General features: G+C 38.5%; 2 protein-coding genes across 4 annotated transcripts in view; one reads left to right on the top strand and one right to left on the bottom strand.

Annotated features, from left to right (window-relative positions):
• Positions 1 to 15: 15 nt before the first annotated feature.
• AGXT2 (alanine--glyoxylate aminotransferase 2) lies at positions 16 to 15,249 on the top strand. Of its 3 annotated transcripts, XM_031557205.1 has the most exons (14): positions 16 to 54; positions 692 to 777; positions 1,123 to 1,307; positions 1,606 to 1,729; positions 3,021 to 3,115; positions 4,232 to 4,325; positions 5,368 to 5,461; positions 6,397 to 6,497; positions 7,355 to 7,447; positions 8,222 to 8,354; positions 9,006 to 9,094; positions 10,024 to 10,173; positions 10,871 to 10,969; positions 12,416 to 15,249. In XM_031557205.1, exons 2-14 carry the CDS (start codon positions 730 to 732, stop codon positions 12,524 to 12,526), a joined length of 1,416 nt encoding a protein of 471 aa, XP_031413065.1. In that variant the 5' UTR covers positions 16 to 54; positions 692 to 729; the 3' UTR covers positions 12,527 to 15,249. The 3 variants fall into 3 exon arrangements, with proteins under 3 accessions (XP_031413065.1, XP_031413066.1, XP_031413067.1); XM_031557206.1 differs by lacking the exons at positions 16 to 54; positions 12,416 to 15,249 and adding an exon at positions 11,948 to 12,352 and having other exon boundaries at positions 77 to 777; XM_031557207.1 differs by lacking the exons at positions 16 to 54; positions 1,123 to 1,307 and having other exon boundaries at positions 80 to 777.
• DNAJC21 (DnaJ heat shock protein family (Hsp40) member C21) overlaps positions 13,116 to 15,549 on the bottom strand; it is a gene marked incomplete at its 5' end in the record, with an annotated part of 15,324 nt that continues 12,890 nt past the window's right edge. The window contains one exon of the mRNA XM_010725329.3: positions 13,116 to 14,915. Within this exon, the coding sequence (XP_010723631.1) occupies positions 14,751 to 14,915 (165 nt within the window). The remainder of the gene's footprint in view (positions 14,916 to 15,549) is intronic.

Genomic DNA, 15,549 nt, shown 5'->3' with positions numbered 1-15,549 from the left:
AGGGAGCGGCTGCGGGAGTGGACGGGCGGTGATAGCGGCCTGCCGGGGGCTGAGGTGGATTTTGTCCGCAGGAACGCAGCTCCGAAGCTCTGCGAGCGCGGGCGGGGGCTGGGGGTCCGGCCGTAGAGTGCCGTTGACTTTGTAGTGAGGGGGAAAGGAGCACTTCGAGGCGGGATGTGGAAGCAGAGCTTGTCGGAATTTATGGGTTTTAATTCATATTTTCTGAGCGGCTGGTACCTGATTTATTTCAGGGAGCTTTATTTCTCAGTCCTCCAGATTTTAACGTGCGTCAGGAATCATGTAGAACCTGAGGCACTGAAAAACGAACGTGTCGCGCTCTGCTGGTAGCGTTGGGGTGCAGAAAGAGAGCGCCTTGAAACTACAGCTGTGTGCGGTGGTGTGCCGCCTTGCTCAGAGCTGCTCTGCAGCCCCGGAGAAAAGGGCTCTGCTCATGCTGCTCCTCGATGAGAGCTGTCAGAAGCTTCTTTTTCTTTCTCCATCAGAAATAAGACACATTTTGCCTTTACAAAAACAGAGTGTTTAAGTAATTTTCTTCCACCCGAAGGAAATATCTCAAAAAAAAAAAAAAATTGCTTTAATGGTAGCCTCTGTGTTCTGCGAACAAGCTTATTGAAAAACTCTTTCAGATGTGCTTTGATTCGTGCTTGATAATTCTACTACTGTTTTGCAGTTGTCTTTAGGCAGCAGAAATGGAAAAGCTCTGTGTCCATGCGGGCAAAAATGCCTCCTTGCAACTTTGTACCTGAAAAATACCGAGTAAGTCACATTGCACTCAAATTTATGTAAGACTGCAATACGAGGTCTGAGTGATAACCTCATCTGCCATGAATAGTCTGTCCATCAAGCAGGATCTAGGAAATTTTCTTGTTTATTAGAACCATATCGTGATGGTTCTAATAGATGCTCTTGTGCAGCATCTCTGTAATTTATGGCTAAATTGTTGGTTTGAAAGACTTTGGATAAGTAAGCATAGAACAGCAGTCTTGGTTCAAAAAGTTGGTTTGTATATTAAAATTTTGTTCTGTGAACAACCACTGCCATTCCATTAGTCTGCATCTCTAGAATACATGAACAGATATTGGCTTTTTTATTCCCCTCAAGTCATATCCATATGAGCATATGCTGAAGATTCGTGAACAGAATATTGCTCCTTCACTGCGAATGTATTACAAGAAGCCTTTGTTGCTGCATCAAGGACATATGCAGTGGCTGTTTGATTATGAAGGACGAAGATATCTTGATCTCTTTGCTGGAATTGTTACTGTCAGTGTTGGTCACTGTCATCCGTAAGTATGTTACTGATTGATTTACAAAAATGCAGTACAAAATGCAAGAGAGATACTTTTGATGGCTTTGTTCATCTCAGGCACTGTGAGCCAAAAGTCAGGGTATAATTCACTGCATTTTTGTGTATTACATAATTAGGTCAATTTCCACAATATTTTGAATAATTCATTCATTTATTTGCTCATCCAAATGCAGCCATGTCTGGATTTTCAGCATAGTAATGGAAGTAGGGGTCTGTGTGCTTGTATACATGTGTGTTGAATTAAAACCCTGTGTCTCTTCTTGTGCTACCTGCAGGAAGGTAACTATGGCTGCCCAGAAACAGCTTGCTTGCCTTTGGCATACCACTAATATTTACATGCATCCGTCAATCCATGAATATGCTGAGAAACTAACTTCATTTCTTCCAGACCCACTTAAGGTACTTCACTTCTGACAGGAGCAGGGGTGGGAGACGGAGGTGTCTGTTTATTAAATGGAAATATTTATTATATACATAAATGAGAGGCACAGTATCTGCAGAGGGAAACCCTCTTAACAGGCTTTCAGGTAAAGAGAACGTAATGAGCCTCTAGAGTTTTTCTTTAGACTCGCTCAGATGTAGACAAGTGTAATAAGCGAAGCTCCTGCTGTTCTGCTTGGGTCTTTCTCTCCAGTAAACACTCTGAAAGGATGATGCCACTTTAAAAATGACTGAAGAAACTGAAATGCTTTTAACTGTTGTTACATGTAATTAGCCTTAACTGGGTCTTGCAAAAATTATAATAGAAAAGTATTTGACTGTGTCTTGGGTAACGAGTTTTAGTGCTATTTAAGTAAACGAACCACATAAATGTCATGTATTACAGAATCAGTAGGAAAAGTACTGTGATTTTTTTCACGTAAAAGAAACCAGTCATAAAATGAAATTTGATTACTAGAGATGTGTGAAGCTATTGCAGTCTTAGAAAATGGAAGAAGAATTTTAAAAATAAATGAATGTAAAGCATCTGCATAGAATAAGTAGTGGAGTATCTCAATCTCCTCTGAAAATAAAATTTAAAAGCTGTGCTTCCTGAAAAGAGGTGTAATGAAGAGAACGATCTTGATTGGGGCTCAATAAGGACTGATTTGAAGAAGAAGCAGAGTCTCCTTGCCTGATAGGAGACTGAGTACTTCACAGATCTAATCTACCCATTCAGTTAATAATCTTTCCAATCCCTGCAACTCGGTGATTCTGTGAAAAAAGGGAAGAGAGAAGGCAGCTGAAAAGGGGAGGAAATCAATAAAAGGGGAAAACAAGGGAAAAAGATCCCCTTAATTTTCATTTACAACCAGTAAACAAACTCTTTATACCTCTTCTTTTCTGCTGTTGTGTCTCTGTCTTTCTCTCCTTGTAACTATTGTACAAGGGTAGTACACAGCTTTTTTTACCTGTGTGAAAGTTATTCAGTTAGTTTTACCCAAACACTTTTATTTTTCTCAAAACCATTGTTACATCTTAGATGTGAGATGGAAAACCTGAAGATTCCTGGCATTAAAGATTTTCTGTATTTTCTTATAGTAGATAGACCATCTTGATCATCATTCCCATCTGTAGTCTGTGGCAACACAAAGTTTACTGCAGTGACATCGCTTTGTAGCAGTGAAAGTTTATTCATCATAGTGTCATGAAGTGACATCTAAGCAGGTTGTGGTTGTGCACTATACTGACCCTAAGCATTCTTCTGTAGGTGGTTTACCTAACCAACAGTGGGTCAGAAGCCAATGACTTGGCCATGTTCATGGCAAGGTTATATACTCGGAACTTTGATATCATCTGTTTCAGGTAATGTGATTGTTTTAATCAAACTACCTGTGCGTGTAGCTGGTTTCTGTATGCCTAAAACAAAAAATAATGGAAATGTCTAACACCAGATCTGCTGAGGACACTCCATTGGACAAAGGAATAGAACAGAAGTTGAGTATTTAGTAGACATTAGGACTCATTTGCATAGGAAATGCAGCAGGCAATTTCTGCTTTTCTTATTTACTAAAAGAAGCTAGTCTAGCTCAGGTTGTGCCATGGTGGACCTCCATTCAGGGTCAGAGCAGTCTTCAGCAATTGTTGCTTTCCTAATTTATTCCGACTCTGCTCTCATCTGTGGGAGTTCAAAGGTACCTCTGGAATAGCAGTGCAATGAACCACAGCAGGGAACTGATCTGGCTGAAAACTATCCTGGAGGAAAGATCTTCTGGTTTTGTTTGTTTTGTTGCCTTATATTTCTGCCAGATCCCTGAACCACAGTTCACTGCACAGCTACACAAACAGTTCTTCTGACTTAACTACAGTGATAGTGCAGAGGTGAGGGCTACGTAAGCACCAATGTAAGCAATTCTTGTTACTGTGCTTCCAGACAGCCACAGTTAATAGAATAAAAGGCCATGTTATGAAGAGCTATATTTTTCTTCCGTTCTGTTCAACAGAACGTTGAGTATCTACGTGGCCTATATATTCTGCATAATGAACTTCTGCTTGGGTATAAAACTAGCAGTAAACTTCTATGTAGTTTAATGATTGGCAGTATCTGTTTGAGAGAGCAGCAGTTCCTGTGATTGAAAGAATACAGATGTTTACTATGTAGGGTTCTGGTGCTGGAGAAGAACTCTGTGAAACACTTACATAAAACCTTTCTGGATTGCTACCAGTTTAAGTCCTCATACTCTTATCTTTGTGAGCACACTTCACAGCTACGGTGTGTGAAACTGCAGGAAACCGATATGGATGGGCAATTGAGGAGCTTTCAAAAACAGAGCAAAAAAAGGCAGTATGAATCTTCTTGTTTTGAGTGTAGCAGTAAACACTTTTCCCAATAATGTGTAGCTCAGAGGCCTTCAGAACTGATAGTGCTACAGTCTCTCTTTGGAAGTGAGTAATGTTCTTGTACTTTGTCTGTTTGCACAGAGGGGCATATCATGGAGGCAGCCCTTACGCACTGGGATTGACGTCTATCGGTTCTTATAAACATGGTGTTGCCAATGGCATTGGCTGTTCAACAGTGAGATTTTTTTTTCTAATATAATGATCTGAGTAAATAGAAATGTATTTGAACATTTCAGTGATTAGTAAGTTTCTGTCTTCAAAGTGCTTAACGTTACTGATCACGTTATGGTGTGTTCCTGCAACAAGAGCCGGATGCTCCATGTAGATTTACTTACGCTAATTTAGATTTGGGACAATCATAACACGAGTTATCGTGATTTACAGTGCTTTATTTTTTGCTTGGTACTCTCATGGAAGTTCATCTATGTGCAAAGTAGTAATACTCAAGACACCTTTTTTCATGTTTGCTTTGGCAAATCTGTGCAAAGTTGATTTCTGCTCATCTGAAGATGATCCTGCCCAGGAATGAAAATGAACCCATCCTTTGTGTCAGCAAGAGAAGAGATGTATCTGTTACTGAAATCCATTGAAGAAAGATGGCAATAAGTTATATCTGTGCCCTTGAGAAGATGAGAATGGCTCTCTGATTGCCAGAAGATGGCACTAGATATTCTGGTCTGAACTGGCAGTTGAGCCACAGCATGAGCTCTAGGATGGCACCTTTAGAGCAGATTCACAACCTGGTTCACTAGATGAAACATTCCATGTCTTCAGGCAACTCATCAGCAGGATTAGAAGGCAGGAATTCCCAATTCTCAATCTGCTGTAATATGAGCCAGCCTCCCAGTGTTTTGCAGATTTTGTCATACTTTAGATTATTAAAGTTCTTATTAGATTATTAGAATATTAAACTACTACTGGCAACTCTGACAATGCTGCCTTTAATCTTAGGTAACCATAAGGGCTGACTAACTCAAAGAGCAAACTAAAGAAACAATTAATTGAATCACTACTGCAGGAATACCCGTGTGGAGGAATTTTGATATTATTTTATGAATGTTCTTTGGACAAGTCTCTGGAACTAGATATTCATTTTAGCAGTGTTTTTTCTGTTGTTGTTTTTTTATTCATTTGCTTGTTTCATTAGAGTCATCCTCAGGTATGATTAACATATCTCTTAGAAAGCTGTCATCAGATATTTCTTTTATCCTTGACAGACAATGTTGCCAGATGTTTTTCGTGGTCCATGGGGAGGCAGCAATTGTAGAGATTCACCAGTGCAAACTGTTCGAAGATGCAGCTGTTCTGAAGGTTGGTAAATGGTAAAAAGTGTGTGTATTTTAGATTAGAGAATACTTGGGGGCTGTAGGTATATGCTCAGATTATTGTTTAGGTTGTATCTACCTCCACCAGAAAGATGGCCATTCCTCACCAGACCTCTGGTTAGGATTTGCAAGGGTATTTAAAGGAAATATTGCAAAAACCGCATGTACCTGCTTCCCACAGGAAAAAGTGGTCATATGCTCAAATTTCCTCCAAAAATCCTATTTCTAGCATTTTTCATGATCAGCTCTGATATTTGGGATCCTGTGGAACTAAACCTTAGTACATCGCAAAGAACAGAAATGTTGGTTATGTTTCATGCATGTCATACAATGTGGAAGGTCCTCTAGTGTTCTCCTTTTAGTAGTAAATTCTGTATTTTTTCCACTGTTTCAGTAGGTATTTTTTATTGTTTAAATTCACATGCATATAAAATACTTTCTTCTTAGTTTTGCCCTCTGTAGTGGTCAGGAGGATTAGCTATACTAATTGCTCTATTCTTCATTACAGCATAGACTGATATGCAGCTGTATTCTCCAGAATCCTGATATCTGCACTAACCTAATGATTCCCTATGCCTTATGCTGATATTTATTAACTCCTGAGAAAATGTCTGCTTATTTCTTCTACTGATGTTAGTGATTCAGAAACACTTTCTCCAATGTACAGATTACTTAGCTGTGTTATATGTAAAAAGTCTGGTAGCTTTGCCAGTTTCAAAACTGGTAGTCTTTGGAGTATAAATAGTTTAAGAGAAAATAAGGGGTTCCTTCCTGTAAGATTTAGAATTTTTTATGTATTTGGGAGGTGGTATTTACCGTATAGTCAAGTAGTACTTGTAGATTAGATGTGCAGTTTCATGGATTGATGCTGCTTCTACCACTTTAAGTAAATGGTCTCTAAAATATTTTCCCTCTAAACAGGTGTATGTCATGCAAATGAACAGTACATTGAACAGTTCAAAGATACTCTGAACACTTCTGTGCCAAAGACAATAGCTGGATTTATTGCTGAACCAATTCAAGTAAGTAGTGTGCCGTTTCTTAGTTGTTATAGCACATTCAGGTCTATAAATATCTAAGGTGTGGGGGGCAGAGCGGCGAGGCCAGACTCTTTTCAGCAGTGTATGGAGACAGGACAAGGGGAAACGGCCAGCAACTGGAGCATAGGAAGTTCCACACAGATGTGCGCAAGAACTTCTTTATGGTGAGGGTGACGGAGCACTGGAACAGGCTGCCCAGGGGGGTTGTGGAGTCTCCTTCTCTGGAGATATTCAAGTCTCGCCTGAACACCTACCTGTGCGACTTGGTGTAGGGAACCTGCTTTGGCAGGGGATTGGACTCGATGATCTCTGGAGGTCCCTTCCAGCCCCTACGATTCTGTGACTCTGTGTTAAAGTTTAACTCCGCTTTTATTTACTAAGCCCTGATCTAAGGAGCCATTGCATTCTAGGTATGGAGTAGGATTTCTGAAAAAAGAAAACTGGGAACGTGAGCAGAAATTTAGGAAACAGTATTCTAAATAACTTTACCAAAGAAGGGGTGTTAGTTAGGTTTCCCACCAATCTGTTTATGTCTTTCTCACTGCACAGGTTGTCAAGGTACTTGTTTTGGCAGTTTAACCCATTCTGTCTTACAGTGATTGATTTTAGGCTATGGCCTCACAAACATTTATACAAGCACAACTCACAGCACAGGATACTACCCCATGGGATGGGAATATGAGACCTGAGCAGTTTCAGTGCTGAAGCCAGAGATTTGAGACAACAGTCTTGCTATTACCTGAGGGCTGCTGATTTTTTTCTCACTGTAGGATGGTCACCCAGCAAAATTCATGTTTCTTTTTCTGTTCCTGAAAATATTTTCTTTTTTGTCTTGGCAGGGTGTTAATGGAGCTGTTCAGTACCCAAAAGGTTTCTTAAAGGAAGCTTACCAGCTAGTACGGGAAAGAGGAGGTGTTTGTATTTCAGATGAAGTGAGTGTTTTGACCTAAAAACTCTGAAGTTTTGTCTATCTCTGTAAGTCTTTTGAAAATCCACATAAAAGCAAACTGGAACTCTATAAATAAGGGAAATGGCAAATATTTCATAGATTAAGGATGTCATAGTGCCTTTTTTCAAGGCTCCTGGTTTTTTCTGCTTTTATTCTGCATGGTGATATTTTAGATACAGGTAAGGCTTGTAGCAGGCTTGAGTCGTTAGGTTTTAGGAGTAGCATAGAGTAAATTTACAAAAACATGCAGTTAATAAATGCCAGCTGTGGTCTGGTTATTGTCACAATAACATTCTTTCTTAGAAGTGTTGTTGGGGTATGTGAACTCTAGAAAGGGTTTATTTTGCTGTTCCTCTTCAACTATATTTTCTAAATAAAATTTGCCTATTGCCATAGTGGTGAACTCTTGGGACTGTGCTACTTGTCTCAGATAGAACAGATCAGCAGGAATCAGATTGCTATTTTGAAACATGCTAAGAATTGTATTTCCTCTCCCTTTTTAAGTGGATGCTGCAGTGTATTTGTACATCTCAACCTGCCTAAGATATGATGAGATGTTAGTTATTCCCTTTGCAAAAGAAAAAAACAAATTATAATAAGTAGTATTTTGTGTAAAGCTACCCAAGTAAGGATCTTACTACAGCAGTTGATTCTAGGTGTGCTTGCATATCAACAATAATAGAAAGAAAAGAAAAATGAACTGTATTGTAAAACATGAGAAGGTAACGGGGATTTCTCTGGATTTTTCCTTTGAAAGGTGCAGACAGGATTTGGACGGACAGGCAGCCATTTCTGGGGATTTCAAACGCATGATGTAGTCCCTGACATAATTACTTTAGCAAAAGGAATTGGTAATGGCTTTCCAATGGCAGCTGTTGTTACAACAAAAGGTATAAGCTTTCTGTTCTGCTAAAGATTGAAATAAGGCAAATACATAATACACTGCACAATAATTACTTACTAGAGAGATGCATGTTCAGACAACTAAGATTATTAATAAATCTCAGTCTCAAGCTGTTTTCTGATGTGAAAGAATTGGGTTCTCAATTCTGTATGATTTTATCAAGTGTGCTGTGATGATGCTGTGAGATTGTGTTATACCAGTGTCAAGATTTATTTGAATTAGGTTAGTAGTATAACTAAAGCAGAGATAACCTTGTGAATCATGGGTAGAGATGGTAATAGATCCTGGAACTCCTCTCTGAGTGCACCATTTTAATGATTAATGCATAACCAGAAAGTAAGGCAGTATGCTAACTGACTACTTGATTTGTTAGAATAAATCTGGTGAAGACCATTTGTAGGTGATGCTCTAAGGCAACAACTAACTGTTAAGTGTGATATTAGCTTTGTGTTTTCCTTTTTAACTCTGTCTTTAGCATTTAGTCTCCATAATTTTTGCAATATACTACAATCTTTCTATCGCTTCACTGACTTAGAGTCAGGATAGGAGCACAGAAAATTTTTAAGTTAAAGTAGATAACTGTTGTTACCAAATGTAAGGAAACTGTAAGAGTAATTATTGTATTTCTTTCTTTAAGAGATTGCAAATTCTCTGGCTCAAAACCTTCACTTCAATACCTTTGGAGGAAATCCTCTGGCCTGCGTAGTGGGATCTGCAGTTCTTGATGTAAGGAGAGTGTTATGCATTTTTGTAGCAAAAGATAGATAAGAAATGCTTGCATTTGTTCATACTGTAAAATTGTATGTTGGCAATTTTACAGCTATATTAATTTTATAAACATCCACAAGTATTATTTGTATATAACTATGCTACCCTGTGTGAAGGGGAAAAAAAATTTCATTATCTCCACTGCAAAATTCCATCCCTTTTGCAGGAATACGAGCCATCTGTCATGTCATCTTTGAAGTAAGTCAGAGCCTGCATCTGGAGCAAGGAGATGGTCAGAATTAGGAAAAATAAAATGCAGTTGAAGGAAAAGGAAACAGGAGAAAAAAAGTAAACAAAAGCAAGAAAACAAGAAGGAAAAACACTCATGTTAACTTCCGAAATTGTATTTTTTGTTTTCACTCACGAATTTTCTTAAAGCAGATTTTGAGTTTGTAAAATGATTTGCACATGTCAGTGCTGATAGCGAGCAGCATGTCAGAACTTTGATTAAAAGTTCTTTTTAGAGGAAGGAGTGCTTTTAAAACAAAACACTAAGACTTTACTAAATGCTGCCTAGTACACAGAGGTATACTATGTCAAGTTTTATTCTTTCCATAATGCTGGAGAAGGAGTTAAAGTATCTATGGCAAGATTTTGCAAACAATTATGGAGGCCAGGTATTCTTCAGCTATGATTATTTGTGAGCATGAATTAGTAAAATATTATGATTATTGAGAAATAAGTAAAACATGCAAAAGAACAGAGCAACATCGAAATAGTTAAGTTGAAGAGAAGAGAAATTTCAGTACTGTAGCAGTGAAGGAACACAGTGTGCAAATCTGTGAGAGAAAGTGAAATAAACATAATGCCACCAATCTAAATAGGGATTAACCAGATTTGAAGGAAGCTTCTCCTGTAGCTTTGTCATTGTATGTCTTTTTTACTAGGCTATTGAAGAAGATAATCTTCAAAAAAATAGCAAGGATGTGGGAACATACATGTTACTAGAGCTTGCTAAACTACGGGATAAGTTTGAGATTGTTGGAGATGTCCGTGGCAAGGGACTCATGATTGGGATAGAAATGGTGACAGATAAGGTTGGTGATTTACTTTATACCTTTTGACTTACAGTGCCATTGCAAGTTTTATTTCAACTGAGATGAAATGTTATAATATGAAGATTTTCTCTTAAATACAAATGATGGAGGTTCCAACCTGAACCTCCCCTCATGCAACTTCAGGCCATTCCCTCTTGTCCCATCATGAGTTATCTTTTAAGAGAGGCTACAACCTCCTTTGATGTCACTGTGGAGAGCAATAAGGTGCCTGACCATTGTAGGCTAAATAACCCCAGTTCCCTCAGCCGCTCCCCATAAAACCTGTGCTCCAGACCTCTCACCAGCTTTGCTGCTCTTCTCTGGACACACTCCAGTTCCTCAAAGTCTTTCTTGTAGTAAGGGTCACCAAACTAACTACAGTATTCAAAGTACAGCCACACCAGTGCCAAGTACAGGGGGACAATCACATCCTTGCTTGTATCAGCATGTCATTGGGTTTCTTGGCCTTTGTTTGCTTGTGTTCAGCCATCTGTCAACTAGTGTCTCCAGGTCCTTTTCTTTTGGGCAGCTTTCCAGCTACTCTTCCCCTAGCCTGTAGCATAGCAGTTACCTTATGCAGCTGATATTTTCGGATAGAGATAGCGATGGGATTTATTGGAAGAACTGGAATAATGCATTTTTTTTCCTGGAATTAATTTAGAATATCCTAGTGAAGTTTACTATTCACATTCTATAGGACAGTCGTCACCCTCTTCCATCTGAAGAAATCAATCAAATCTGGGAGGACTGTAAAGACATGGGTGTTCTGATCGGCAGAGGAGGACTTTACAATCAGGTACTGAACTTCTGGTTAAATTAGTTTTAGTTTAGTAAATGAACTAGAAAACATACATATTTAAAAGCTCTTCCTGCTTAATTTTTCTTGGTTTCAAAACAAGCAGGAGCTGTTTGTTTCTTTCTGAAGTGGGCTGAACTTCCTTCAAGCTTGCAGTTTTCCTTTGGAAGGACAGTTTAACCTAGAAAAGCAACACAGTATAATATATGCAAATTAGAGGAAATTGCAATATTCAGGTCTGCTAAGCATTTGTTACTGTTGGAGTTATAACCTGATCTGGTGACAGAGAAACAAGTTTATTCTTGCTAGTTCTTTCATTCTAGAGAGCTGATAATATTCTATCTGGATGTTAATATAAAAAATAAATGTAAAGAGAGCTCTTAGCAGCAAATTCAGTAATACAGCAGCGAGAATTGCAGGCAAATGGGCATCAGCCACTTGAAGATACATTATGCTGCACTCATGGCGCTGTGCCACAGGTTTCTTAGAGCATGCAGATTAGTAACAGGCTTTGAGATGTTTAGGTCAGTTAAACCCTTAGAGCAGCTTTTCTATGAGACAGATACAGGATGGCTAAAAGAAGCTGGACACTGCCTCTGTCATCTCATAGGCTTCCAGAAGTCACAAACCAGAAGACAGGTTGTATCCTGCAGCTCAGTGTAGTAAAATCTGATTCTGCTTGTGGGAGTGCTGTTCGCCGGGGAGCATTAGCTGAAGTCAGCCTCAGCTGAAGTGGGGGAAGAAAGACCATTATGTGCTTTCTGCATGCAGTCTTAGAATAGATTGACAGAAAAATTTAAAATGAAAGTTTAAGATTCTTACTGAAGTTAAATGACTTTGTAAACATTATACTACCAAATATTTGGACTTTTAGAACCTAATTTCTTACTAAGTTGCACTATGCATATATCCCTTCCTGATCAACAATGCAGTGCTGATCAACAAGCTATGCTGACCTAACTGAAAGTTCATTTTTAGTGATTCTCGTTGAAACTTACTGGAAAGCCTTTAATATAGAAGAGAAATACCTAACAGCAGGTTAACACAATGGAGGGGACTTGCCATTCTCAGTAAGTACTGTTTTGCTATGGCAAAGTTGCTGGAAAGGAAAAAAATGCCCGTTTTGTTTCATCTGGCTCTTAGTACAAATCCATCTAAGGATGGGTGTTCAGGCTCCACCTAGAGTAACAGACACAATCTACTCTAGTCAGCTCTCATGAAGACAGTTGATCTGTCCCTGGAGCACAGTGGGGCATTAGAAGCAGTTAGTGCCTCATTTCAGGGTGTGTTTTTCAGAAGCCTCATTCCCAGCACTGCAGCTCTCTATTATTTTTCATACTTTTCATTATATTGTTTAGCAGAGGATGGTACTAATCTAGATGGGCTGCTAGAACATGTTCTTCCCATACGGTTTTAAGGTTGTCTTTTCTTTCTCTTTCTCTTCAGACATTGAGAGTTAAACCCCCTATGTGCATTACTAAAAAGGATGTTGACTTTGCTGTTGAAGTAATTCATACTGCATTAGAGAAACACATGGGAAAAGCAGCTGCAAACTAGTCTTGTTTCCTCACGAGATGCACATCGGACCTGACCCTTGCTGTCCAGACTCTAAGGAAAGCATAGTCTAAAGATAAAATACTTGTCAGCATCGTAAGACTATTGTTACAGAACCATACTTAAAAGTTTGCTCTCTAACCCATTTTATCAAAATACAGGTTAGTATTCATTTGCCCTCAACAGGGCAACAGGCAGTGTTAGAGGTTGGGATTGGTCAAGGCACAATAGTTTATTTCTGCTGCCCCTTGTTCCTTACTCTTGTACTGCTGCTTTTCTCTCACTGTTTTTCTATGCAGAAGTTCTCTAGCAGGCTACAGTCCCCTTGGGTGAGGTTACACGAGGTTATTTGTTCCTTTGCTCCAGCTTTGTTCCTGTGTCTCCTTTGCTGCCATTTCTTACCTACATTTTCAACAGAAGCAATATGAACTCTTGTTTGATTAAACATTGGCATGTGGTAGGACTGCTGCAAAGCCAGCTGTGACCAATACAGGGTAGTCCCTGACCACCTCTTCCACAGAGGTCACCTCTGCAGCTACCAGAACTTTGCCTTTCATACCCAATAAGCATAAGCATACATAAAAACCAAAACTTCATCACTGTTTTATTTTATTTAAATAACAAAAATAATCAACTCAAAAGATAATATTGCAGTTCAAGTCTTACCCCATGACATGAGATTTCACACAGAGTCACTCTTTGGCTAGGAAGCATTCTAAGCATAATGTAATTGCGGGTCTCAAACAGAGCTAAAACTGTTCACCTTTATCACAATGATAGAGTGTAATTACAACATTAAAAAATCTGTGCACACAAACAGAAAGTTTCTAATTATGGTAATTACTTTTAATGTCAAATCCAGTCATCAGCCTCTCCAAAAAAAACTCTTTGCTTTTCTTCCTGCTGCTTTTTGAATTTTAGTTATTTAGCAAAGATGCAAACTCTGACTGGTGAAATAAGGTACAGCTTTTCTAACATAATCACTTTTGAAACAAAATTTTTGTTACCTTCTCCACACTTCAATAAAAGTAATATTGTTGTCTGTTAGCAAGAACTATACATTTATCATTTTACTTTGATGAAAGTTTTAATGTTTGAATAATTTCTTGATTTAATAACAGTTCTGTGTTCCACACTTTTTTTTGATAAGCTGAAATGCTAGAGCAACTCATGTAAGGCAAGAGCATTACATTTAGAAAATGCAATGAGAGAAATACAGAAAAATCTAGGAGTACACTTAACATACTATATCCCCAAGTCCTCCATAAACACTGGATTCTCTGACTTCACTGACTGCTTGTTTTGCAAAACTCTTTTGTTCACTTGCACTCAAAAATCAGGTGTTCATCTTTTCTTTTTTTTAAGTGCTATTCAGAACGAATTAATTACGCATTTAAACAGAGACATAATACCAGTTCCCATTTGGTTTTTCATTAGGAAATCAAAACACATGTGGAGAGCAATCCATACCACCTGCTACTCTCTCCTCAATTGGCAGCATCTACTGTGCATGTACCATGGCACAGAACCCCTGTGTGCAACTCAGCTCATATACATTAACACTGACACTTCAGCCATCATCCATTCCCTCCCACATTTGTTCCACCAAGGCTCATCCACAGGATTTCCCTCCCCATTACAAACCTTAGCACACATGGTCCTGTACAAAACTAACAGGGACTGTCCGAACTGTAATTAACCAACTCTGACATCTGTACCCTTTTGTCTGCTGGTTAATTTTATGGGGCCACTGAGGATGGTTACTCTGCCACTTGTGCTGCTCATATTTCATTTCTGATGGAAGATCAAAACAGCAGAGTCCAATCTTAACCTCAAATCAGTTTTCTGCCTCTGTAAAGAAAACAACTGTGATGTGGTAAAATAATTTATTCCCTCTGCATAGTTACTCCATGCAAGTTTCAACAGGAACGCTAGGCAATTCTGAATCACTACTGCCCCTTCACCAAGAAAGCTGTCAGAAGGGTAGCTCAAGCTCAGTCAGTAAAGAAAAAATGGTAAAAACAGACAAAAGCAAAAATTGCTTCACAAGATAACATTCTTCTTGTTACATCTTCCACATCTTCCTTTTTTTCTTCTTTCTTTTTTGTTTCCTCCACCAATAGCAGGAGCTGCCTTCCCAGTTTACCTCAGAATAGGCAATGCACACTTTCCAATGTTTTAGAGAATCTTCATGTATGATTCTAAAGACTGTCAGTGTAACAAAGTTCTATCTGTTTTTACGTTTCTCTTTTTTGCCTCTAGTGTGAACAGCTCCATTTACAGACAGTGCCTGTGTTGCTTTTGCATGTCCTGTTGCTTTTAGATGTTCAAACAGTTTATTTCGGGATGGGAACGTACAGTTGCAGGTTACACAATAAATGGGAACTTCATTCTGAAAGATGAAAAAAAACAAACTGTTCACATTTGTACAAGATGTGTGTACAAGATGTGTAATACATTATGTAATAAATAGAATACACCAATTGGCTCTACCTTGCTACTCTTAAAAGAATGAAATGTGACTATGTTGTTTGTGAAAATGTTGTTTGTTTCTATAATGAATATCCTATTACTGATTGGAAATTAAAGCAGAATATTAAAAGCACAAATTTGTGAAACTTTAAGGAGAGCCAAGTAAAGCCAAGAATACAACAGAAGCTTACCAACTGTAATTAATGATAAAGATTACTTTTGATCTCTTCTCAATAAACAAACTATGAACATAATATTTTGAGTTCTGAGGTATACCGAATTTATGTCTTAGCTTCAGCTATTACAAGAGTTTGTTCGTCTGGGAAGTACCAATATTTGGAAAGATGCAGACAGTACTGTCTCCCATCTGCCTGCTGAGAGCAGCCATCTTCAGATGTTTACATTTTTGGTTTGAACTGCTTTGATAACTGAGTTCTAGCCACTCTCCTAGACCTGAAATTTAGTCCTGTGCTTCTCTTCATAGACAAGAGCTGATGTTCCAGTGTCCTATATGCTAATAAAATCACAGGAAGAGAACTTATGTATTATTAAGA

The sequence above is a fragment of the Meleagris gallopavo genome, chromosome Z (assembly GCF_000146605.3).
Source record: "Meleagris gallopavo isolate NT-WF06-2002-E0010 breed Aviagen turkey brand Nicholas breeding stock chromosome Z, Turkey_5.1, whole genome shotgun sequence".
Lineage (NCBI taxonomy): Eukaryota > Metazoa > Chordata > Aves > Galliformes > Phasianidae > Meleagris > Meleagris gallopavo.
This window is presented reverse-complemented; position numbering and strand designations above follow the sequence as displayed.

Coding starts and splice junctions, on each gene's coding strand:
- AGXT2 (XM_031557205.1), top strand. CDS start 730: ATGCGGGCAAAAATGCCTCCTTGCAACTTTGTACCTGAAAAATACCGA. Junction 9,095..10,023: donor TGGGATCTGCAGTTCTTGAT/GTAAGGAGAGTG, acceptor CTTTTTTACTAG/GCTATTGAAGAAGATAATCT. Junction 10,174..10,870: donor TAGAAATGGTGACAGATAAG/GTTGGTGATTTA, acceptor CACATTCTATAG/GACAGTCGTCACCCTCTTCC.